This window comes from Arachis hypogaea, chromosome 10 (assembly GCF_003086295.3).
Source record: "Arachis hypogaea cultivar Tifrunner chromosome 10, arahy.Tifrunner.gnm2.J5K5, whole genome shotgun sequence".
In the NCBI taxonomy this organism is placed as follows: domain Eukaryota; kingdom Viridiplantae; phylum Streptophyta; class Magnoliopsida; order Fabales; family Fabaceae; genus Arachis; species Arachis hypogaea.
Window position 1 is genome coordinate 110,482,993 of NC_092045.1, and position 26,910 is coordinate 110,509,902.

General features: G+C 33.6%; 3 protein-coding genes across 3 annotated transcripts; 1 reads left to right on the forward strand and 2 right to left on the reverse strand.

Annotated features, from left to right (window-relative positions):
- Positions 1 to 335: 335 nt before the first annotated feature.
- LOC112716535 (uncharacterized) lies at positions 336 to 3,048 on the forward strand. Its single transcript, XM_025768457.3, has 7 exons — positions 336 to 555; positions 631 to 752; positions 827 to 879; positions 1,881 to 1,944; positions 2,063 to 2,105; positions 2,203 to 2,250; positions 2,506 to 3,048. Exons 1-7 carry the CDS (start codon positions 469 to 471, stop codon positions 2,821 to 2,823), a joined length of 735 nt encoding a protein of 244 aa, XP_025624242.1. The 5' UTR covers positions 336 to 468; the 3' UTR covers positions 2,824 to 3,048.
- Positions 3,049 to 4,088: 1,040 nt separating this feature from the next.
- On the reverse strand, positions 4,089 to 8,491 carry LOC112716536 (uncharacterized). Its single transcript, XM_025768458.2, has 6 exons — positions 8,161 to 8,491; positions 7,200 to 7,581; positions 6,453 to 6,649; positions 6,018 to 6,162; positions 5,373 to 5,526; positions 4,089 to 4,403 (listed from the first exon to the last, which is right to left on the reverse strand). The coding sequence occupies exons 1-6, from the start codon at positions 8,223 to 8,225 to the stop codon at positions 4,378 to 4,380; spliced, it is 969 nt and encodes a 322-aa protein (XP_025624243.1). The 5' UTR covers positions 8,226 to 8,491; the 3' UTR covers positions 4,089 to 4,377.
- Positions 8,492 to 21,153: 12,662 nt separating this feature from the next.
- On the reverse strand, positions 21,154 to 23,311 carry LOC112717954 (receptor-like protein kinase FERONIA). Its single transcript, XM_025769873.3, has one exon. It carries the CDS (start codon positions 22,753 to 22,755, stop codon positions 21,241 to 21,243), a length of 1,515 nt encoding a protein of 504 aa, XP_025625658.1. The 5' UTR covers positions 22,756 to 23,311; the 3' UTR covers positions 21,154 to 21,240.
- Positions 23,312 to 26,910: the final 3,599 nt, after the last annotated feature.

Below are 26,910 nucleotides of genomic sequence, written 5' to 3' on the forward strand. Positions count from 1 at the left end.
TTACAAATAAAATAAAAATAAGATATATTAATCTTTAAAATTTAACAATTTTAACCCAAATAAATTTTCCTTTCGCAATTTTTCCTTTTAATGAATGGTCCATAATTTCTTTTAGAAATAAAAAAGAAATGTAGGCATCGAACTGTGCTTCAACTTTTACAATACTTTATAAATAATTATCTTTTTTAACAAAATGCTGATAAATGCATAAGGTATTTATCATAAATTACAACCATGTTAAAAATACATTAAAATTAATTATTAATTAATTATTAGTATAAAATATATATTAAATTATAAATATATATACATAAATACGGCAATAATTTATTTTAGAGAATAATTTTATTGTAAAAATAACATTTTGTATAAATTAAATAAATAAAAACCCGAAATAATTGTGTGCCCTGGTAAAGAGACGAAGCATGCGAGACGGCGGAAGAAGGCAGTGAGAAGAATAATAAGAAGATGAGCGGCGGGAAGAAGGGTGGGCCCCCGAAGCATCAGAACAAGTTTGCCTGGAAACCCAACGCCGGTCGCAAGATCAATGAAACTGTACACAACCATTCTTTCTTTTCTTCTTTTTCTCTATCTTCATTCTCATTAACACATACATATTCGTTTCCGCAGGAAGTTGGGGGAAGGTTCAGGCCTCTGTCTGAGATAACTGGTGTGTGCCCTCGCTGCAAGGACCAGATCGATTGGAAGCGCCGTTATGGCAAGTACAAGCCTCTTGTTGAACCTGCCAAATGGTATTTTATTCTAACTACCTCTTCCTTCCTGTCTTTTCGTTTCTTTTATTTATTTATTTATTTATTTTTTTCAGTCAGAGATGCTCGAAGCGTGCTGTTCGTCAAGCTTACCATAACTTGTGTTCTGGTTAGTGTCTATTTTCTTCTTTCATTTTTGTTATTCTTTTGTTTTTTGGTTTTTGTTTGAGTGGACTTTTCCCAATTAGTGGAATAAAAGGTTTAGGGTTTATGGGATTGATATTTAGTTATAACTTGGAATGGAACACTTTTGCTTGTGAAGAGTTTGCTAAACCATGCTACGTGGACATGAAAATCAGTCCTCCAATTAGACACCGATATAAAATACATGTTGCAATGCAAAATACACATTAAAATTGAGTTAAACAATACATGTATTTATACACAAATACATGGTGGCTGAATTGGTAGTCAATTTTTGGTGTGCACATAGCATTTTTTATATGCCATACCACCAAATATCTTGATTTCATTATCTACAATGATGGTGTGACAGAGGAAGATGTAAATCACAGGATCAAGTTAGGTGGTTATTCATTAAGATTGAATGCTTCAAGCTTGGTTACTATAGATTATGTATGGATAGATTTTATCATATAGCTATTAGACACACAATGTTATATGGGATTGAATGTTTGGCGGTAAAGAGCCAACATGAACATAAACTTAAGGCAGCAGCAATGAGAATGTTTAGATAGATGAGTGGATATAAATTATATAGGAAGGAATATGAACGGAGGCATTAGAGAGAGGAGCTGTGGTAGTGTGAATTATATGGAAGATGGTAGAATCTTGTCTTACAAGTTATTGATATGTTTGGACAAGGCCTATGAAAGCTCCAGTTAAGATAGTGGATCTGACGGAAATGGAGGATAGTACTGTAGCTAAAGTATTGAGGGGTCCAGAGAAACCTTAGAAGAAATCATTAAAAGAAAGTTAAATAATAATGCACTAAACAAAGATATGATCTATGATAGGGCCAACTATGGCGTTATTTCATCCATAGCCAACCCTTCTAGTAGCATAAGGCTTAGTTGTTTTTTAACCTGATATGAAACTTGTGGATGTGCTTTTTGGACATCTATTGATTGGTTTTTGATGTTGCTGTAGGGTGTGCAAAAGAGCATCGTGTATGCGCAAAGTGTTGTTGCAGTGTGGACAATATAGTTGGAAGGTTAGCTTTAAACTTCTGTTAGTAAAATCAGTATTGAACTGTTCGGAACATCAGTTATGGCATAATCTTATAAAAAGATTACTTGGTATTTATAATTCATTTTGTAACCTTTTTGTAGAGATTCTGCTGAAGTTGAGGCGGAACAAAAGATGCTTGAGGAGGTTTATTTTCCTGTTTCTGCTCCCCTTTTCATATACCTTATGAATGTTAAGACTTGCATGGTGAAAACTCATAGTAATACTGGTATTCTTCCTGCAGGCTATTAAGTATTCTAGGGAGAGAGAAAGGAGAACACTATTGCGGGCTGTAAGATACTAAAACGAAGTCTGTTAAATTGTTTCGAAGCATATATGCTTCCACTTTGTCCCTTGCTACATTTATTATAAAACATGACTATGGATTTTTGAAAAGATGTTTCTTTGATGCATTGCATGTATGTGGCATCAACTTTGCACATACACATAATCACATGCTACTATTTTCTATATGATGATGAGTACCCATTCTACTCCCCAAACGTGCATATTACTGATTGTTTGCTTTGTTTAATTTTGGTATCAGATGAATAAAGACAAACCTAAAAGTTCAAGAAATAACCCAACAGATACCAGGGACAATAAGGTTGGGCACTTATTTCCAAATGCAACCCTGGAAGATTATGCTAGATTGCATGGAGTTAAAAAGGATCATGGTGATGGTGAAACCTGTGATAGTAAATTTGATGATGATAGTGAGGATGAAGTTTGTGATGACAAAGATGTTAACAGTGAGAATGAAGATTGTGGTGATGATGATGAGGATGAGGTGGAGGAGGTGGATGATGATGGCAGCGACCACAATGATGTTGTTCCTGAGCCAAAGGAAAGCAAAAATGAATGACTGCGGAGGTTTTAGCATTTCCCGTGAATTAAGATCGTCGGAGTACTCTCTTTAGAGTTGGTCTTGGCATATCTACTGAAAGATATTTCAGTTTTTGAATACAAGTTTTTTGGATGAGTTGTATCATTATTTTTTGTTTCAATGTATTTATTTAACCCTTTATCTAATAGTTTTTGTTTACCTTTGAATGGAAGCTATCATTAGTTAATAATTATGGATTGATCATTGTGGTGGGTTCATGGATGTCAAAAATCCGAATTAATTTGCAGAACGAGGTTACAATTTTAGGTGACAGAATCGAGTTGATTCGGTCTCAAACTCGTGTATGAGTAAAATTGTCTGGACTCCATAAACTCAGTTATAATCGCAAGTTTACTCATGAATTAGCAAGTTTGAAGTTTGTCCGACATCGTTTTGAAGCCAACTTTTATTTTTTTCACACCCGTTAGATTAGGATTTCCCAACCCTCGCACTCCTCAGTCTCTTACTCTTGCCATTCAAGGTCTCTCCCCATCTTTACTCAGTCACACTCCTCTTTTGCTTGCTTGCCGCCGCTGTTACAGTCGTTACTTCATGCCTTTGCGTCGTGCTTCTGCTTCATGCCTTTGCTTCTATTTGTTCGCTGTGAGGCGCTTTTGTTTTGTGTCTCCATTTCCATCGCATTTTTTTCAATTTGGATCATTAGAATGATCATTTCGCATGGCTTAATGTTTTTATTGCGATTACTCAGTTACTTTGCCTACTTGGCATGTTAGACTGTTAATAATTTGCTTGAATTGTTTATTTTGTTAGTTGTGAGTAATTTGATATTGTTGAATGTTGATGATGGTGGCTGTTTACACAAAATTATACTTGGTGTAAATAGATTACCGATCATATAAATGAACATAAACAATTCAAAACATTCTTAAAATATACGTTAAATGTAATCTAAAATCATACAAATCCTTATCATTAGAAGGGCAGGACACAACACTACCAATAATAAGTCTATTGCAACCAATCAAGAGGATTACTGTTCAACTGGGACTTAGTTGTGCATACAACAGAAATGATATTTGTTTTTTAAATTATACATATATAAAAAAGTTGTATTATTTGCACTACTTTTTGGTACACGCCTCGCTGTACACCTTCCATTCTTGGATATAAAAGTGAACACGATGAAAACAAAAAAACAAACCCAATAAATGTGCACCATTTTAACCAATTTAGATTGTTCGAATCCCGCCTTGTGCATGCAACAAAGTAACAGCTCATAAATATCTCAAAATCTCATTGTAATTTTTTATTGCAAAATGTACACTATCCATAACAATGCTAAGCAAAAGAATACATGTAATCCCATTTAACTATGGGAAAGAATGGAACTAGCAGTTTTCTATTGGGAAAATTTTTTATATCTATGAATCTAACATTTTTTTCTTGAATAATGAGTTAGTAAAACTATCAGCCAGCAATTCCAATGTTCATGGTGTTGTTTGTCAAATACCAAGTAGATTTGGGAACCAGGTCTTGGCTAACTAATGGGAACAGCTTGCAGACCAATTGCTTCTATTCATCTTTTGCACATAAACGCTCTGAATGGAGAAATAAAAATAGCTTCAGAATGAGATAACAAGTACCACGATATAGAGTGCATCAAATTGGTTTGATAACAAGTATCATCACTAAATAACCTCAGTCAAAGAACAAGTATATGACGTTAATGAAGCAATAAACGAAATAAACAATTTTCAGAAAGGAAAACAACGGATAAATGTACTCAAATGAGACAATACAAAACAGATTCTGCCACTCGAGAAAGCTGTGTGGCATACATTTGACAAGTTCATTACTTCATTAGACTGAACAACTTGAGATATAATTAAAATTCTAGCCAACCTGATATATAATTAAAATTCAAGCCATAAATTAGCTATTATTACTCATTGTTTGGAAGTCCGGCTAATTGTAAAACTACAAAAATATTTGAAAGATAATAGAAAATCAGCTCAAAACAGCTCTCAGTTATCTTATTTTGTATTAAGTTTTCTTATTTTTTATTTCTTAATTAATGCTAGAATAATTGGGTAATTTTAGATGTAATAAATATGTAATTATGGATCTTACATGCATGAAATTATGGATATTAAGTTAAACAAGGTTACTTTAGATTTTTGGGTTGTTGTCTCCCTTTCATTACCGCTAAAACTAATCAATAGGAAGAAATCAAAGGCTTCAAACATTAGTCACTCTAAAAAACGACCATCTGTTGCAATAGCTTCAGAAAATGGTTCAGACATGGCTCTTCTTCTTTTTTCAGTTAGCAAATTGCACTTTTGAAGTACAATATAAAATATAGGAAACAATATGAATATATGATTATCCACTTTTATGCAAGCAGACAACTTAAGATGTTCAAACCCTTATAGACAGAGTTGCCCAAAATGAACCATAGAAGAAAACAATAATTACTCGAAAACATTTAGACAAGATTATATACATAAACCCAACTGTCTACAAACAAAAAAAAAAAAGGAGGATATAATCAGAGAAAGAGTTCTTACTCAAATATTCATAAGCTAATATCATTGAAGTACCCCATGCTGACATGCTGAAGAATCTTGGGCCCAAGCCTCTATATAGACCTTTCCAACCATCCTCACTGATTAAGTCTCTCACAACTTGTTTTACAGAGGTGGTCTTTTCATGTCCCATAACCTGGATTGCAGGTTATTTGGTCAGAAAAAATTAAGTAGACAGTGGCTGGCTAAATAAGTAATGATCATACTCTTCTAAAATTATTCCTGTTTTAGTTACTATTTTTAGAATGAGAACATTTACCAAAACCAAAATATGCTGGAGTAAACCATGCAGTACAACTTTTGCATCCATAATCACACTACAAGCTAATCAAGATTTCAGCAAAAACATGCAAGGATATGGAAAGAGAGGAAACAGAAAAAAGGCCAAATTTCATCTACAAGGGGGGAGAGAGAGAGAGAGAGAGAGAGAGAGAGAGAGAGAGAGATCTAAGGAGAGGTGAATATAACTCATTGCAATAGTACCGATAATGAAGTGATCAAATGTTTTCCAACATGAAAACCAGAAGACAAAACCCAAAAAGTGCAAAGAGTTAATACTGCACTACCGTGATCACCACAGAATAACAAAATCAAGAGAAAGAAACATTGTCGACAAGTTATGAATACCTGTAACCGTGTCTTTATGGTATCCAATGGGGTTGTAATGCAGGATGCAGTTGCACCAGCAATGATCCCTCCAGTAGCCTGAACTAATACAATCTTCGGCACACTAGGAGTGCCTTCCTCATGTTCAGCACTATGTCCCAAGGCTCTGCATAAACAGAACGTATATGAGCTGTTTTAGAAATCCATATATATGGGCTATCTTCTATCTACGTTTTAATAGTGGTATATGAACCATGAACATATGGCATTCATGGTACAGTAGCCTAACAGTTCAAATTCAACTTTGAAAGGAAAATATGAGGTTCAGTAGATGAGAGTCTAGGGGTAGCTTTTTCGTATCAATTTATTATTGTTATTGTATAAAAATAAAATGTATAGGTAATACAACAGTTATTTGGCATCTGAACTTAAAGAATATGCATTACCATGTCTCACCTCCATATGAACCGTTGGCTTGAACCATAACTTGCCCACCATACAGCGCTGGATGGCGAATAAGTCATAACAGATAGACCAAACCCTCTATATAATCCCCTGATGCCATCAGCCCTTAACACCTTACGAACAACATCTAGACCCCCACTATATCGGGTATGCCCTGAGTATCCTTGCACCATCAACTTTTGGCTAATCTAAATATAATTCATTGTAAAAGTTTAACATTTAGAATTATAACCTTTTAATATAAAAGAAACATTTGATCAATAACAAAGCTTAAAGGATGTAAACACAAGTTTAAAATAATTTCCCTCATTTATTTTAGCATTTCATTATCAGTTGACACACTTCAAAAGAAGCATAAGCAGAGCACGATAACGGAGACACAATAAACTAAAAACACATGCGTTTACTTTAAATCTTGCAAGATTCTCCAATAGAATACACTGCAACCCTGTAGACAAACCACTAGACCGCAAAACCTTTCTTTCAATCAAAACTGATAGTACAGAATATATTATGTTTCACTTTGAAATAAAAATCCTAGTAGAATGTTTGAAATCACAAGGAAGAACGATGCGTGATAAAACACTTTTAGAGCCATAATCAAATTGAATTGCGCCAAATGTTAAAGAACATGAGAATATGTTCCAATTTCCAATCAATCAGAATAAATATTTTACTTCAGGTATTTAAACACAGAAAATCATGCTCAGCAGTTCAGGTTTAGAATATCATTCATACCACATCAATTGGTACAAACACAGCTTGTGACAAAAGTGATGATGTCATGCCCGCAACCCCATTCGCTATAGCAGCTTGGGTAGTCTCAGACAGTGTAAGGGGCTCAAGCATCTTGAAGGCAGCCACCTTCGTGGTTTCTAACGTAGTGAGAAATATGATCCTGGCAGGAATTGTTCCGGTGATAACTGTGCCGAACCCTTTATACAAACCAGGAATGCCATCTGTTTTAAGTAGCCCTTTAACTACAGAAAATGCATTCCTCTCCACAGTATCCCTTGAAGCAACCTGCATCCTAGTTTTCACAACAGAAACCGGGTAGAGAGCCACCGTAACACCCGTAAAGAGGCCAGCACCAACAACATAGAACTTCGTTTTATCTAGCCTACAGCATTAAATGAACATAAAATAAGGATACAGAGATTCTATATGTAAATTCAATCATCATCCACAAAATATATTATCAGTTAAGAGTTAAGACTCAAATGAAATATATCACCACTCTTCACGAGAATCTAGGTTCCAAAATTGTTAACATTGAGAGAATTTACAAAAGAAATGGAAAATCCCCAATAGAGAAACGAGAAATTATATAAACAGCCAGGATGAAACATCTATTCTTGAATCTTGAATCCAATCAATGCAAGGAATTATCCTCACTGCTTAAAATCAAGCGTACGGAAAAGAACATTCAGGCTTTCAGCTTCTAAGCATTACCAGAGTTTTCAAGAGTTACTACTACACTCCCTATAACTTTGCCAAATGCTAATGCTTAAAGAAACAGTTCCTTGAAGGACTACGCCAAACAGTTCACGGAACCACAGAATAGAAAAGGTTACACAAAATAGCACAAAGTATAGAAGCAAGAAATCGAAGTAAAAGAAAAAGAGAAAACCTAAATCCGAAATGAAAGGAACAGAGGAAATGGAAAGTAGAAAACAGAAGAAAGGGAGAAGAAAAATACTTGTCCCAGTTAATCTCAGTGTGACCGAAGGAGTTCGTGGAGCCGCGAGCGTTGGAAGCGGCCATTGGTGAGAAGAGTGAGGCCAAGAGAGCAAGAAGAAGAGTTCTTGTGTTTGATCGCTTGTTGGAGCTGAATTAGAATATCCCGCAACGAAGGCAAAGAAGAAGTGTAAGAATAAGAAAGACTGAAAGAGCATGAACCGTGGACTGCACACCCTTTTATATGGGAGAATATGCCACCTCTGCTCACTTCTTGCAGCCAAGCAAGCAAACCACCGCTACCCACGCACCGAAAAATAATTATTCTCTTTATTTCTTTTTTTTTTTCTTCCGCTTTTTGCTGAGTTTTTGTCTTAAATTAAGTTTAGGATTTTAGTGCATAATTATTATTTGGACTTTTTGGAGACTGTAAAATGTAAATGCTGCACTGTAACGAATTATGTCGGACAGAAGTTATTTATGTATGTTTTAGGCGCACCCTCCTTGTTAAATATGAAGAGCTGCATATTGTTACGTATGGAGAGCTGCATATTTTATCAATTTGTTAAATTTAAATTTTTTATTTATTATATTTTATTTAAATAGTATACATTTAAAAAAAAAATCTGTTAATTAAGTTAATTATTTTTTTATAAAATTTAAATTTTTTTGTAAATTTTAGATATTAAACTTAGCATATAAATATTAATTATAACATATTTGTACACAAAAAAATTATTAAACTTTATCGCTTTAGAATTAAAATAAATAATACATAAAAAGTAAGTTAAAAATTTATACACCAAATTTAGAAAAAAAAAGATATATTAGAATTTCAGAAAAAATAATATAAATATATATTATGTATATAATATTAAAATTTAAATAAATTTTATTTTGTGTAAAAAAATTATAATATTAAATATGAACACAATGATAAAAAAATTTATGTTATATAAATTTAATATATATATATATATTATATGACGTAAAAAACAAACAAATATATAATAATTTTGTTTTGTGCGAAACAAAATTATAACATTAAATATGAAGACAATGATAAAATTTTTTATATTATATAAATTTAATTAAAATAATATATATACTCATTTAAAAAGCAAACAAACATATAATAATTTTATTTTGTATGAAACAAAATTATATTATAAAATATAAAGATAAAATACATAATTAAACCAAATTTAAAACAATATTACACAATTCACCCAAAAAAAAAAACGTTACACATATCACCCAAGTGCATATTTCTATATAAATCGAATGAGATACATTCAATTTGTAAATTTCTATTGTAACTGATTCGATTTACTGGATAGCTGACATGCATGCACGAATCGAGCGAATCTAACTAATTCGATTTGCATTCGTTTTGATAATTCGAATTTACTATAGGAATTTATAAATCAAATGAAACTCGTTCGATTTATATAGAAATATGCACTTGGGTGATCCATGTAACGTTTTTTTTTTTGGTGAATTATGTAATATTATTTTGGGTTTAATTTAATTATGTATTTTATCCTAAATATAAACACAATGATAAAAAAATTTGTATTATATAAATTTGATTAAAAAAATAAATATACTTACGTAAAAAGCAAACAAACATATAATAATAATAATAATAATAATAATAATAATAATAATAATAATAATAATAATAATTTCATTAGTTATTTATCTATCTAAAGCTAAATGTAGCTTCTTAAATATATATATAAAATTATTACACTACGTCTCTAGATGATAGACTAATATTGAGAAAAAGACTGAAAGATAAAAAAAAAAAGACGACTTGTATTATATTTAGTGTAAAATGTGTATAAAATTGAATTATGTGTTAATATCTCTTTTATTTAAGATAAATATAAAGAATGAAACAAACAAAAATAGTTAAATATATTTTTTTATAAAGAAATATTTTAATATTTTAAAATTATAATATAAAATTTTAATCATAATTAAATAACTTTAATCTTAAATGAGTATTTCATTATTGCCAAGATTAATTTTAAAAGACTATTCTAATATCTTAAAAATTAAATAAAAGAGTATTTTAATGTTTTTAAAATTATTTTAAATTTTTAATTCCTAATACAATTAAATAATACGAATTAGTTCTTATAAAATCACTTTAATATTTTTAGTAACATTCAGACCTTATTGTGTTCTTATAAAAATTAATTACAAGGGGACTTTAGTATTTTTAAGTTTAAATTTATAATTTTTAATATAATTAAAAAATATTTATTCTCAAAGAGTATTTTAATTTTTATTCTAAAAGGGTATTTTAATTTTTTTAAAGATGAATTTTATTTTAATATTAAATTAATATTTTTAATTTTTAATGATTTTTTTTGTAATAACCCGTGTAATTAATAATAAATGGAAGAGGATTGGAGAAGATTTGGAGTATGAGCCTTCCATTAAAAATCATAGTGGAGCTAAAGAGAAACTCAGACACATCAAAATAGGTTTCTTAGTAACCATTCCAATTTGGGGAGGGTAGAGAAAGGTACCTAGCGAATCCAGTTGTCTCTTTGTCGCCAGTGTAGGTCTAATGAAGTCATGGCGCTTTCAGGGAGACAGGGTTCTTCTCTATAATCGGTTTTGACGTTTGGAATTAGCCAACCAACAGCGGCGATAGACAGTCATCTCCCTCTTTCATGGCAGCGATTTTTTGGGCTTGAAAGGTCATTCATGGTAGAAGAAGAATGGAGTGGGTTCGAGAACGTTTAAATCTATTGCCAGCTAAAACGATAATGGAAGCACCGCCAGCAGTGAAGATGTTTGATCAAATCGCTAATAACAAAGTAATGGAGGAGTTCCATCAAGTTTCTGAGTACTTTTTTGGTGTTTGAAAGAGGGGATTAGTTTTTTGTGTATATGTCAATTTGTTTGTTCAGCTCATGACAATAAAAAGGAAAATAATAATAATAATAAATAAATTTAATTTATCTAATAACTTTTAATAGTATGTTAACGAGATAAGCATCAAAGTAGTCCCTGAAGTTGCACTCAAGCCTCATAGTAGTCCTGAACTTAAAAGTTCCCCAAATTCGTCCCCGAACTTGCACTTCGGGACCCAAACTTGTCCTTCCGGCAATTTCTAGCCACCTGGCGCAACCGGAAAGCAGAGCTGGCAGCCTTCGTGACATGTGGGCATTACAACGGCTAGCTGATGTGGCAGAGTAAACTCTCTCGAATCAATTTGGTCCCTCAATTGAAGTTAAAACCCTAATCCCCAAATTTGAAGGCCACAGTGCTCACTCTATTCTCTTCTCTTCGGTTCTGTGTTCTTGTCCTCTCCATCCTTGAAGCCCGAAGGTTATGGCAAGCGCGAGCAATGCAGCTGGGAGCTCAAACAACCCACGATCATTTAGAAGCATCATGAGGAGAATGAACAGAAATAGAGAAGCTCGTTTGCCAGAATAGTGTGCCTGCGGGTCGAGACTAGTGCTGCAGTGGTCAGGGACAGATTCAAATCCAAGGAGACCATTTCTAGGTTGCCCAAACTACAATATAAGTACTATTTTTGTTGATTGCTGTATTTATGGATATAAATTTTGCTGATTCAATTTTCTTGGCTGTGCAGACTGTAGGTAAGAAATGGTGTGGATTGTTTTGTGGGTTGATAAAGTTTTGGAAGAAGATGTCATAGCATGTGATGATAGAACAAGACATTCAGTTGATGATGAAGAATGGAAGATGAAGATTGCTTGAAAATTTGGTAAATTAGAGGTTGAAATTAGGGTTCTAAAAATTGAGGGGGGGTTTTGATATTTGTGTTCATGCTGCTGATTGTAGTTGGTGTTCTTGTATTAAAGTTTGATAGACAACATGGTCAACTGTATCTAGCAAAAAACAAATGACATGCATGGTATATGCATATGTTGTTCATGTACTTGTTCCTGTCCTTTTGTTTGAAAGAAATACAAATTAAAGTGTTTGATTATATGCATACTTCTGTTCCTGCACTTCTGTTCAATGAAATGGAAATGGACAAGATTTGAATTACTCTTAAGTCTGTAACAGAGGACAAAATATAACCCAAAAAGCTGACAAAACTCAATTCAATAAAGTCATAATTCATATTGATAATATTTCATTCAAAAAAGGCATTATAGAGCCAAAACACCAAGTATATCAAAGTTGTTAATATATTGACCTGATAAAATTCAAATACTAAAATCCGCAACAGGACAACGTTTAAGAAAGCATACATGGTAAACAACTTCAGCAAAATAGATACACAAAAACAGCATGTGTCCCTAAACATAATCATTTTAATCTTCATTTTTTGTGTCTGGGTGCCTTGAATCCAGGGTTGGGTGCAAACTTCATGAAGTTTGCAAGCCTTGTAGCAGTCCCCTGTGTTGCACCTTGCATAGGGTTAGGTGGGGGATTCCTTGCTGTATGACTACTTCCTCGTGGGGTAGCAACAGGTGGGGTGGTTGCTGGTGGATTGCTACTCTCTGAAGCTGTTTTTTCATGATGCTTGGCGAACTTTCTTTTTAGAGGGAGCTTTGGCGGCCTAACCGGTGAGGGTAAAACCTATTAGCGAAAACATGTAAGATAGTTAGTAAACTAGTTAAGGATGTGAATATAACAAATTAAAAGTCATCTAAATTTGTGAACATGTTGAGAGTCATCAGTTGCTTCCAAGGGTGGTTCACTTTGGTCAAGATTGATTTCAGTTGGAGCCTGTGGAACAGGGGCAGCAGAGTTGGCCTGACCTTCACCACCATTAGCAGCAGTGGGTTGTGTAGCGGCAGCCTCTACAGCTGCAGTAGCCTCTTTAGCAGCAGCTCTCTTTGGACAGTTCCTTTTGGTGTGTCTTGCTTTGCCACAACAACGACATCGACCTTTTTTATAAATTCTTTTTATCTTGGTCTTCAACTTCTTACTCCCACTTAGCTCCTCATCTGCATCTTTTCTTCTTTTTTTCTTAAGTGGTCCTGGCTTGTTTCTAAATTTTGGTGCTTATGGTCTGTTATATGGTGACTTTTCCCATAGTGCTTGACCTGGAATTGGATTGATATGGAAGACATATGTGTTATTATATGCTTCCATGGTCAACCACTAATGACAAAACTCCTCTGGTCTCTTACCAACCCTTGCCAGTGCAGCACACGCATGCACACATGGCATCCCTAAACAGCATTCACACAACAACAAAGACAACAACAGTAAGCCTACAACAAAGGCTGGTAATGATAATAAAACAATGAATTTAAAAAATATTACCACTCAATTTCCAGAAACCACATGTGCAGAGCCTCTTTCCCAAGTCCACAACCATGTTGGTCGGCCAGCCATGAACTTCGAACTTCTCATAATCTGCGTCACCAGACCATATCGGGACCCAACTTTTTGATTTCTTCCGTATCTTTTCTAACCTGCAGCACTGTATAGGAGGTAAAACTCCAGTGTTCGAATTCAGCTTCACCTTCTTCCAAGAGTGTGATAATAGGCTTAGCTCTAGCATCTTTGATCCTGGAGTTGAACACTTCATAGGCATTGTTGCAGAGGTTGTCTATTTTAGGTGCATTATTGAAGAATGCCCAGCTCCAAGAGTCTCTAGGCCACTTGTTCAAATACTCCCATGCTTCCTTATTAACCCTTTCAATCTTTTTGATGATCTCAAGAAAGCCATCTTGGCTAGTACACCTTGCATAATTCCATAGTAGCCCTCTAAGTTTGAAATCCTTACATTGCTTATTGAAGTTCCTTCACAAATGCCAAACATAGAATCTGTGATGGACATTTGGAAAAATCTCCTTAACTGTATTTATAAGGCCCTGTTTCAGGTGAAAAAAGGGTGTCAGATACTTGTTTTCGAACACCAAGTTAGTCTTTACACTTGTATAAGTGACATCATACTAGTCCCTAAACTTATGTAAGTGACATCAAACTAGTTCCTACACTTATGTAAGTGACATCATACTAGTCCCTGTTACATACAAACACAACACTATGCAGCATGTTATCAGCCCAGGAATAATTCAGCATGTATAAATAGCAGCCCAGTTTATAAACAACATGTTGAAGCACACCCAATAGCTAACAACTAATAAGTAACAATAGATTCACACTTAATAAGTAAAATAGATAAACAAATAAGTAACAACTAAGTAACAATAGATTAACAATCAATAAAGACAACAAATATTGCATACCTTCTACATATCTGAGATAAAACACAACTTGTTCTTCTTATAATCCCCCAAGTCTTGATGAAGTAATTCCAAGAACCATCTCCAGTTTTCAGTGTTCTCAACAGGGACAATTGCATAGGAAATCACATATATATGGTTGTTTGCATCTTGGCCAATAGCAGACAGGATCTGACCACCATGCCGGGTCTTCAGAAAACCTCCATCCAAGCCTATGAGGGGTCTGCAACCAGCCAGAAATCCTTTTTTACATCCCTCCAAACAAACATATATCTTCTCAAATATTGGATCATCATCAGGGTTAGACTGAGGTATAACACCAACTATCACAGTGGAGCCTGGATTGCTCTTCAGCAGTGTCAGCCCATAATCCCTCACCATGCCATATTGGGAAGCTGCATCACTGTACACAATAGATCTAGCATCTCCTAAGACCCTGGTCAGTAAAGACTTGTTTAGATCCAAATCACATTTAGTCTTAAAATATTGTGCAGTCTCAGAGTGTCTTAGATTCGGATATTTTCTTAGCTTCTTCACCAATTTGCAGGCTAGCCACTTCCTATTAGCTAGTCTGTTTTTAGTCTCTCTTGCACAGGTGTGGTCATCCATAAACATCTTGATCTGCCAACAATTATTCTCGGTATTATTAGAAGCATACACAAGCCAGTCACAACTCTCATTCTTACACACAGCTCTCATCCTCACGTTATCGTTCTTCTTAAACCAAATCCTTCTACCCTCTTGTATACAATATTCACGCACAGCCTCTTTGAATTTCATTTTTGTAGTGAATGTCATTCCAACCTCTAGCCTAAGCTCTCCAAACCTCTCTCCTTCTCTAAATGCAGGGAAGACGTCATCTGAATCAACTTCCTCCAACTCATCCTCAGAGTTTTGAGGAGTCTTCATTTCTTCTGAGTGCCATGAGTTTCCACCATCAGAATCATTATAAGCATCATCTTGCACATCATGATAAGGAGCAACTGATGATCCAAACTTAGGAATCGGTCCAAAAATAATTTCATCATCCTCAGAATCTAAGTCTACACAAACAGGACCATCGTCTTCAACCATAACAGCCTTCTTTCCTTTTGTAAGTTTCTTGTCTGTCCTACTTCTCAGCTTTACATTAGTCTTTGCTGCTGATCTATCCAGAGGTAACTCTTCTTCACTGGACACCTCATCACCATCAGGCCTATATGGTTCATCCTCTATACTATCATCACTGTCATGGCTGTCTGAGGATTCTTCTGAACTAGACAAAGCAACATAGGCTGTTTTGGCCTATTTTCCCTTACAAATTGTTCTTGCAATATTTCCAGTAGCAGCAGCTCTTGTCAGTGGCCTCCTTCCACATGCTGCTGCTATTTTTACATTCTTACAGCTTCTCTTTGGTTTAGGATTCTTGGTTTCTTTTTCTTTGGACCAAGGTTTAGGAATTGCAGTGGGTTGGGCCATTTTTTGGTGGGATTTTGGGCTTGGTTTTACTGGGTTGGGCCATTGTTTTTGGTGGTGGATTGGGCTTAGGTCCAAGACTTGCAGTGGGTTGGGAAAATTTTTTTTTGGCATATTTCGGTTACCAGCAGAAACTGAAGCAGGTGGCTCCTTTGGTTTTGAAATATCAATTGGCTTTTTTGGCTCAGAAGTTAGCGTGCATGATGTTGTGGTGGGAATTGGTTCTGTTGTGGCATTGGTGGTGGGTTTTGCGGTGAGAAAAATGGTTGGTATCAGCATCAGCTCCTTGCCTTTAGATGCCACTGGTTCTGCTTCCTCAATATATACAGGTTCAGATACTCCATGTTCATAGTATACATGAATAACCCTAGCTGCTGAGCGAGGTAACACATCTCTATGAGCTCCTTATCATCTGCTATTACTCTTAAACTAGTTTGCAAAGGCCTATTAGGCACCAGCCACCAAGTTTGGCTAACCTTGTCATACCCAATTTTCTTGTGATAGTCTCGGACGAAAATACATCCAGTGTGTCTGTATCAATGTGGCAACTCATAAATCTCTCCACCATTGTAAGACATACTTCCATTAGCCTCTGTGATAAACGACCCTCCATGGTGAAATATAATGGTTATCAACGGATCACCCATCTGCCATTTAAAAAAAATTTCATTGATCACAGCCATTGTTTGAAATCAGACATCACTGCTAGTAATATATTAGAAATGTGAAAGGATAGAATAATCAATTATTGTCCACTAATAAGAAAGGAATAAACATTATTGATGTCACATCAAGAAATAAGATCCAGCTATGTTGAGAAAGTGTGAAATCAAGAACATTATTTTGATGTAATTAAGGATAGCAGTTCTCTAGACACTCACTTCAATCTTGATGAATCAAACCATTATAATTTACATTCTCTTTCAAATAACTAATCCACTAGTCCAAACGAAGTTCATCAAACAGCTTGACTATTCCAATAGCTAATTTAACTGGATTAGCAATTGCAAAACTTATTTATAATTAAAGTTAACAAAAAAAATCAGAATGTAATTTTATTGTACCATATGTATGCAAGCAAGGTTTTGAAAACCAAACCGGTTATCAAACCGCTCTAGTTACTGGTTCACTGGTTTATAGGTTTAACCGATTCAATAATGGTTGAAGCGAAAAACCATTTTATAATAAAATAATAAATAAATTATAAATAAACACATTAAAACATAATTATAATTTAATATAAACTTTAAAATATCATCCAAATTTAAAAGGGAAAGCTCTAAGATAGTTTCAGTTAAGGAAGGCGCTCAATTCATTTGCCAATTTGGAAACATTGAAAATTGCGTTCTATCATTGCTACCAACTTGCTACCAACCGGATATGCCTCCAAGCTTGCCAAAAATTTGCTGGAATGAAGTTGCAGAATGGAAAATTGAGTGGGAAGAGATTAAAGCTAGACTAAGGCAACAACAGCAACAACCATAAATCGATCAAGAAGCAACCGAATCTCAGCTATCAACAGAACAAGACTCGCAGCAGCATCAACAGAAATTCAAGAAAAAAGAGAGGCCGAAATCGATGCAAATTCAACATTGCCTGAGCCAATAATGATATTAACATACTCTTCTTTTGGTACAAGATGGGTAAAATATATATTACTTTTAAGAATAGTGTGCGAACTTGCACTATCCGCAAGGCAAATATCTTTAGAATATGTCCTTGCCATTTTTCTTCAAAGACAAATGATAATTATAAAATGAGTAGAAGTACATGCACAGTCAAATTATTCACATAAATACTTAACAAACACATACACATATCAAACTATTCCATCATTGATTAAGTAGCCAATATTTCCTTCAGAATCCTTAAAAAAATTAGATACATCATAATGAGTGGTGGAATTTTCATCATTTGAAACAAATTTTTTTCCTTTTCTTTGTCATCCTTTTTCAAAGATGCTTGATAAAGATCAACTAGGTGCCTTGGGGTACGACAGGTACGTGACCAATGGCCCTTTCCACCACAACGGAAGCATTTATCCTCAATTGATATACTTTACCCATTGTTTCTTTCTTTATTCCACTTCTGGTGAGATCCTTTCTTGTGAACATAATTTCTTTTCCTTCCATAATTTTTCTTGTTACTAAAATCTTTCCATTTACCTCTTTTGGGTAGTTTACCGCATTTACTTCAGGAAATGGGGCGGCGCCAGCTGGACGCGCTTCATGATTTCTTAAAAGTAACTCATTGTTGTGTTCAACAACAAGAAAGCAAGAAATTAACTTAGAATATTTTTAAATTCTTTTTCTTGATACTGCTATTACTGGAGCACATTCGAGACATGGAAGGTCAAGAAAGTTTTTTCTAATATATCGGGCTTGAGGAAGTAATACATGATTGTACCTTTCTTCAAAGTCTTTCCACAGATCTGCAAGATCTTTTAATGTGAGATATTCATTTTTCAATCATTCGTCAAGATGACGATGAAGGAAAATCATGGCCTTGACTTTTATCCTTTTGGGATGTATTATTTTCAGCCTCAATGGTATCTTCAAGATCCATTGAATCAAGATGGATTTCAACATCTATATCCATGATAAATAATTATTTCTAAATATATCAAGAGCATTATATTCAAAATGAAAGAGTTTTGACATAATAAAAATTTGTTACCTGGAGTCTTCTTAAAATTTGATAAGAGTCTCGTGCTGATAACGTGTTATAAAATAACTAAATAAATAAATAAGAAAGATATAACAAATATAATATAAAAATATAAAGAGTGTGAAAGAAGTATTGTAATGCAAAAAAGAGAGAGAGTTGTTTATTGATGTGTAGTGTACTTTCATTCAGAGGCTTAAACCTCTATTTATAATGAAACATTTTCAAACTACATTTCATAGGGTCATTTTTAGTAAATAGAGTTCCATAGAAAATGGACATCACATCAGTACTTATCACAACACAAATTAGTTCCTGACAAAGTAAAGCAACGCATTAACATGATAAACTAATCCTAAATTTTTCTATAAAATAGTATGGAGATAATTAAATTATCTATAATTTAAAGAGATAAAAATTTATAGAAATTAGTTTATCAATAATTCTAGACAATTAACCATTTTATATAATTAAATTCAATTAATTTATAATACATACATACTTTTTTTTTCATTCATTTTTTTTCCATTCTGTTTCTCATTTTTTATTTTTTTTTGAGTTTATCTTTTCTCTTTCTTATTTTTCTTTTTTTTCTCCCTTTTTATTATTGTTATCGTAATCATCATTAACATGGTTTTTATATTCTTCTTATATTTTTTTAATTTATCTTCTTTGTTTATTTATTTATTTGTGTATTTCTAAAAATTTTATAAAAGAAAAAAATAATAAAGACAAACAAAATACAAAAAATGATGATAATGATAATGATGATGATGAATAACCTCAAAATTTTTTATATAAAACGCATAAATGAAATAAAAATGGTATTGAAATTTGTTATATAAAACATAAAAATTTTACTATGATAACACAAAATTTAAATTTATCTCCACGTTATATTATAAGATAAAAAGTGCATTTAAAACTTAAAGGTAAACTCTATCGCACAGCTATAAGACTGGCTATTCTTTATGGTACATAGTGTTGGGCGGCTAAAGGGGAGCACGAACATAAGTTGAGTGTGGCAGAGATGAAGATGTTGAGATAGATGAGTGGTCATACGCGATTGGATAAAATAAGGAACGAAGATATAAGGGAAAGAGTTGGAGTACGTAGCACCTATTGTGGAAAAGATGGTTGAATCGCGTCTCAGGTGGTTTGGACATGTGAGAAGAAGACCGAAAGAACATCCAGTCAGGAGGGTGGATGAAATGGAAGATAGATGAACAAGGGACGAAAAGCAGAGGAAGACCTAAGAAGAGCATTTATAAGGTGGTCAAACGAGATCTACATGTAAACGGTCTCTCTGTAAACATGATACATGATAGAGTATAATGACGTCGTTTGATTCATGTAGCCGACCACATTTGGTGAGACAAGACTTTGTTGTTGTTGTTGTTTGTTATATTACAAGACAGGTTGTTATTTAAGACTTAAAAATATACAATTTAACTTTAAAATAATTTTGTTTAGATAAAATCTTCCATTTTTAAAATAATGAGAAGATATAGAAAAAATTTTGTATGAATAACAAAACAGAAGAAAAGGAAGATATTGAAAAAAAGAAAAAGAAGATAAAATATGAAAAAAAGTAGATCAATAAACTATATTATGAGCAATTTTGGTGTCATGATTGAGAAATTTCAATAATATTTTTAAAAGATTTCGGTGCTATTTTTATTTTTAATAACTTCTAATTAGTTAACAAATTTTTGTGTCACTATTAAAAATTTTGGTGTCACAATTAAAAAATTTCTTTTGTCAAATTTAAAAAATGTCAATCTTATTTTTTTAATAAATGATGTACAATTAAAATTTTCTTTCTCTTCTTTATCATTAACATCATCTTTTTTTTTTACTTTTTCTTTTTTTTTGTTTTTATTCTTTTTAAAAGAATAAAAATAAAAAATAAAAAATCAAATAAAAAAACAAAAATATTTTAAAAATATAATAGGAGAAGAAATAAAAAAAATAGTAAAAAGCCAAAACATCAACAGTAGAAAAACAATAAAGAAAAAAGAACACGCAAAGGAAAAAAAGTACATGATTCACGCATAATTATGTGAAATATTTTATTAAGTTTGAGCCAACTTTATTTGACTTAATTGACAAAAATATTTAAATGTATAGCAAAATTTTTATTTATTTAATATTTTAAAATATTAAAAACTATTTTGTTAAAAAAATTATTGAAAATAAATTTAGAATATCACTATAATAATATGATAAAATGTTAGAAAAGTTAACTATCTATTACTGCTATTTTAAATATGAAAAAAAATTAATTTTCTTATAGCCCATAGTAATTAATTATTTATTATACTTTTTAATTTTAATTTTTATGAAAAATTTAGAATTTAAAATTAACATTTTGTGTTTTGAAAATTTAAAACTAAAGATTTTAAATTAAAATATAAAATTATAAAAATAATTATTTTTTATTTTAATTATTTATATAAAATGTTCTTATAATTAACAATTAGTGAATTAGATCTATTAAACAATATTATTCCAGTTATGCTAAGGAACCAACTAGGAGATAATCAACTAGATCCAATTAGTTAAAATATAAAAGATTTATTATAAAAAAGTTATAATTGACCCTCTAAACTTTTTCATACTATTATGTATTATTTCAAGATAAAAATTTATATACAAATATTTTTATATAAAATTATTAATTAAAAATTATTAAATAATTTAACATCACAAAATTATTATTTAACGAATTTCAACTACACTTTGAGTTGTGGCATTATCCCCATCATTTCCATGTTACAGAGTTACACATTGCTAATTTCAAGCATTTCAATTGCAGTAACAAGATGTTCTTGATGCGTCTCAGCACTCTCTTGCAGTATCAATGCAAACTCCAAACACCAAACAATTTCATCCATGGAAGGTCGTTGGGAACCATCTTCATGCAAACATCTCACACCAATCTCACCAAACTTCGTCAAGCATTCCGGTGCAATCTGACCCTTCAATGCTTTGTCCACAATCTGATCCAACGTGCCATCTTCGTAACAAGATACAGCCCAATGAGCAAGTGACATCTGTTGTTTTTCCACTGTCCTCATCAAAGGCGGCCTCCCACACAGCACCTCAAACAGCACTACTCCAAAGGAGTACACGTCAGACTTCACAGTTAAACGCTGTCGTTTATAGTATTCTGGGTCTAAATATCCAAGACTGCCCTTCACCACAGTGCTAATGTGGGTTATTGAAATGCCAGAGGGTCCTATTTTGGACAAGCCAAAATCTGAAACCTTGGCCACCCATTTGTCATCCAATAAGATGTTGGTGCTCTTTACATCGCGGTGAATGATATTGTGGACCGCACCTGCATGGAGATAATGCAACCCCTTCGCTGCTCCTATGCAGATATGCAACCGTTGCTTCCACGAAAGGGAAGGGTTACTACTATTGTTGTAGAGATGATCTTGTAAGGTTCCTCGATCCATGAAATCATAGACCAAGAGCATCTCGTTGCTCTCACAGCAATAACCAATGAGGGAAACAAGGTGGAGATGGCGCAGTTGAGAGAGCATCTGAATTTCGGTCATGAATTCCTGAACCCCGTGTTGTGAACCCGGTTTTAACCGTTTGATCGCGGCTGGTGTTGAACCTTCGTCGATGTAGCCTTTGTACACGTTGCCAAACCCTCCCACTCCGATAAGGAGGAGCTCATCGAAGTTGTTGGTGGCTGTTTTTATCTCAACCAAGGAAAATCGACGACAAAGAGCGGATGGCAATGGTAAGGTTTGAGTGTTGGCTTCTTTGGAAGATGTCTTCCTGGTCTTTTTCTTCTGTTTTCTAAGGATGAAGAACACTAGAATGAAATGAAAAATGAATCCAGCAGGGACAACAGAGATTATTATGATTATTATGATCCTCTTGATTGAGATTTGAACATAGACAGAGAAGTGTGGTGGGGCAAATGGATGAGAAAGAAGGTCAGGGTTGGGTCCTGCCAGGTTATTAGACGCAGGGTCACTAATTTTGAAGATTTCAAGGCCGTTCAAGAAAGCGTCGCTGTACCACGTGCCTGATGCCGGATGGAATTGGAGTGAAAGGTTAAACTTTTCCTTAGTAATCCCTTGGCCTTGGATCATAACTGCGTAGTCTCTCTGTACAGCAATTCCCTTTTCCTTGCTCCATTCTAGAACAGTGGCATGGTCCTCAGCTAACTGGCCTGCTATGGAACTTTGTTCGAAGAAGGTTGTGTGGCTGGTTGAGCAACGATGGTTTTTGTGTGTAAAAGAGTTAAGAGATTTGAGTGTATGTCTCCGTTCCATGACCTTTCACCGTCGGAGGATTTGCCACTTGAGCCACAATTGATGCTGTGGCTATCAACTGGAACATAAGCTTCAATGGATATGGCTAAGTCCGAGAGGAACAAGAAAGAAAGGTAAATGATAGTGGATATGGCAGAGGTTATGCTATAACTCCTCAAGTTCATGGTTGAAAAGGAGAGTTGAGTGTTTAATTGCAGATGTGGTTAGGAACAAAACGAATCAGTGAAATTATGAAGAATTCATGAGGTGAGGCCATTGTTCCGATTGCCGGTAGTTATATTACTAGGCAGAAAGAAAGCTTGAAAGTACCGGGCAAGGAGTAAAATGTATGTGATTGTGACCCTAGTGACCCCCTAGTTCCGTTATTTGACTTGTTCAACTTTTGAAAGATTAATGTTGGTACATGTTTTGCTTTTAGATACACTCTTATTGGTTATATTAAAATGATTAATGAAATATGAAAAAAAAATGTTTATCACTTGAAAAAAAAAGAAAATGTACATAAAAAATATATACAAACACTTTGAAAATGTGTATGTGCAACGATTGGCTCATAAGCTTCATGGACGTGGATTCGTAGTAAAATATTAAAATGCAGGATAAAGCATGGTGGGAACGCAGCTCATGTTTGATTTGATGGAGGAGTAGTACGTAGTGTTTAATTCAGAGAAAGAATATTCTTAGTACTTTGTTTTGGGTAAGAAGAAGACACATATATCAAGATTCAAGAGGCATTAAACACACTATTTTTAGTCAAGTAAGATTATTGAAACTGAAAGCTCTGTCTCGTTCGTTTGGTTCTTGCTTGGAAGCTAGGAACCGTAATATCAACGTCTAGAAAATTAAACTGGCGTATAGGGAAGGGTGGTGAAGAACACTATGAATGCTATGCTTGATTGAGACCTTACGCGGTCGATGTTTTAGTCAGGAAATTTCAGCAAGGGAGAGAGTAAAAAAACTAATCAAAACTTTTAAAACTCAGTAAATTTAATTCAACTCCAAAATTTAGTTTAATGGTGGTGGTGCATGAATAGTATTCCTTACTTTTTAGTTAATTATTCTTCTTTCTATTCTTTAGTTACATGCATATTTGGATATTACGGATGAATTGGAATAAATAACTTCATAATGCGATTTTTCTTGAATATGTTGCTTTTCAGTCTTTTTTTTTATTCCCTTTCGTTCTTTTCACCATGAATGTCATCTTCCTCAGCAGCCTTATCCATGCAGCCATGCTTGTTTGGTTATCAAATTCATTTGCAACCCACTCACAGTATCACACCTTTGCTTATCAATTTCACTAGTAATAGCTCTACAAGGAACAAGGTCTCGCAAAGTGGTGTTTGAATGTATAAACTCCACCTAAAAAATCTTATGATAGTGTTTGCATCGTATTTTTTTCACATCTCCTTCTACAGAAATCTCATGCTCTCAGCATCCTAAGTTATTTCTACTTCCAAGAGCATTCCTGGCAATTTTAATTTTTTTCGAAAACACTAACGATTCCAGTGGTACTTCCAGATTGAGAACTTTAATTGGTACCTGGATTTTCACCAGCCTTAGCTTCAATTCGTGGCATGCCTCATTCCAATTCTAATTTATATATTGGAAAATTAAAAATACAATTTGCACACTAAAATATCAATAACCAAAATTAGTCATTATATATTTGTGTATAAATATATGTATAATTTAATTTAGGGTTAAATTCGATTTTGGTCCCGAACGTAGAGGTCAAAAATTGAAATCGTCTCCAACTTTTTTTTTTTAATACGAAATGGTCCACAAAGTTTCGATTTGTTTTAAAATCGTCTCTCAGACGAAAATACCCTTCTCCCTTCACCCCAAAATCAACCACCATCATCACCACCACCAGCAGGCTCAACCAGAACCACCACCACTACCACCACCAGTATCATCATGGTTATCATCATCTTCATCAAAAATTTTTTCAAAATCAACCAAAAGCGCAAGCTGAACAAGAACCCACCACCACCACCACCATCATTATCATCATGGCCTCATCATCATCATCATCAAAAATTTCAAACAATAATCAACAAATTCAGCAACAAAAATATTCCAAATTCAAATTTTAGCAACAACAATATTCCACAACAAATTTCACAAAAAAATCCAAAATTTCACAAAAAATCTATTTCACAAAGAAGAAGAAACTGGTGGTGGTGCGGTGCGGCAGGACGGCAGGACAGCAGGGCGGCGAAGTAGAAGAAGAAGAAGCTGGTGGTGGTGCACTGCAGTGCAGCAGGCGGCAGGACGGCGAAGAAAAAGAAGAAGAAGAAACTAGTAGTGAGGTACGGTGCGGCAAACGGCAGAACGGCAATGCAGCTGAGCGGCAGTGCGGTGGTGCAGTGCTGCGGTCCCCCTTCTCTCCTCCCTCCTCCCCCTCCCCTCCCCTCCCCCTCCCCTCCCCCTTTTTTCACGCCCCCCTTTCTCTCTCTCCTCACCCCCACTTCTGTATCCCTTTCTTTCTTTTTTTATTTATTTTATATTTATTTTATTTTATAATTTTTTTATTGAGGGATAATTTTGTAATAAAAAAATAAAATTGGTAAAAATGACGATTTTAAAACAAACTGAAATTTTGGGGATCATTTTGTAGTGAAAAAAGTTAAGAACGATTCCAATTTTTAATCTCTATGTTAGAGACCAAAATCGAACTTAACCCTTTAATTTATTTTTATAATTCTATATATATATTTTATATTTTAATATATATTCTATTTTGTTTGCTAATTTTTGTGTACACTCAATATATGCATAAACCATAGCACCAAAGACAATTCAGTACATAATTTCAGAACATAAAAGAAATTCAATAATTCAATACAATTGCTATGTTGATATGTGTATGCTACGTCAGTCTTAGAACATCACAAAACAACCATGAGCAGTAGAGCACAGTAGAAAGCCATCAACAAAAACAACCATCAATATTAAATTCTTATCTTATACATAATATTTCAAAATATTGAATAAGTTAACATCCACAATTTGTGCGTATTTATGACTCTTTCTTATACAAATTAATTAAACCAATTCGTAGTTTTGCATTCCAAGCTTTTTTAAACTTTTTTTTTTCAAATTATATTTTGATTAGGTTTCAATATTCTAATTTTAGTTAGTTAATTTAGTTTTAATTAATTTTTTATTTTAGTGCATTTTTAGGTGGTTAAGATAAGTTAATTTTAGGATTATTAGTCTGTGTTATATTGTTAAAAGTATTGGAAATTAATTGTGTTGATGGATAATACTACTGATTTTGTATTGAATATGTTGAATTTGTGTAAATTAATGTTAAAAGACAATTTATTTTGTTGAACAATTGTTGAAATTTAGTTGAATTGTTGCTGTGTTGCTTAAAAATTACTTAGTTAAATCTTTTATTGCTGTAAATTTTTTATTCTTTTGCCAAATATATTGAATTTATCGTTGAATTAAAAATTTAGGATGGGTGTATATGTTCTATGATGATGATATTGATGCTTTGATAAGCATGTGCTTATGCCTTTGGCTGGTCATGCAATAAGATTTTAGTAGTTTGTCTTTGGTAGCTATTTGGTAGTTGTTTGCTAATATTTTTGTAATTTATACACGTAAAATTTTTGCTAAGTATATTGATTTTAGGTGGTTAAGATATGTTAATTTTAAGATTATTAGTTTGTGTTATACTGTTGAAAGTGTTGGAAATTGACTGAATTGATGAATAATGTTGCTGATTTTGTGTTGAATATGCTGAATTTGTGTTGAATTTGCTTAAATTTGTTTGAATAGTATTGATTTAATGTTGAACTTACAATCGAATAGCATTGATTTGTTGTTCTGAATTTCTGTCAATTAGTATGCTATTTTTAGACATGATGACAGGTAGAAGTCTGCTGGATTAGGCTGCTGATAAGTCATAGCCATGGTTGGGGTAGAGGGAGGGTTTCTTCCGGTACCCCGGGGACTTTTGGATCCTCTCCTTCTACTCTGACCACTCTGGTGACGTCACAGGTTGTGGGTTTAGCGGACCAGCCGTTCATCATGGTCCCTAACCCCAACTACGTGCCTCCGTCTACGCGATGACGCCGCCTTATACTGCTCAGCAGCTTTAGTCGTCGATCCCGATGCAGTTTGGCGCGAAACCGCCTT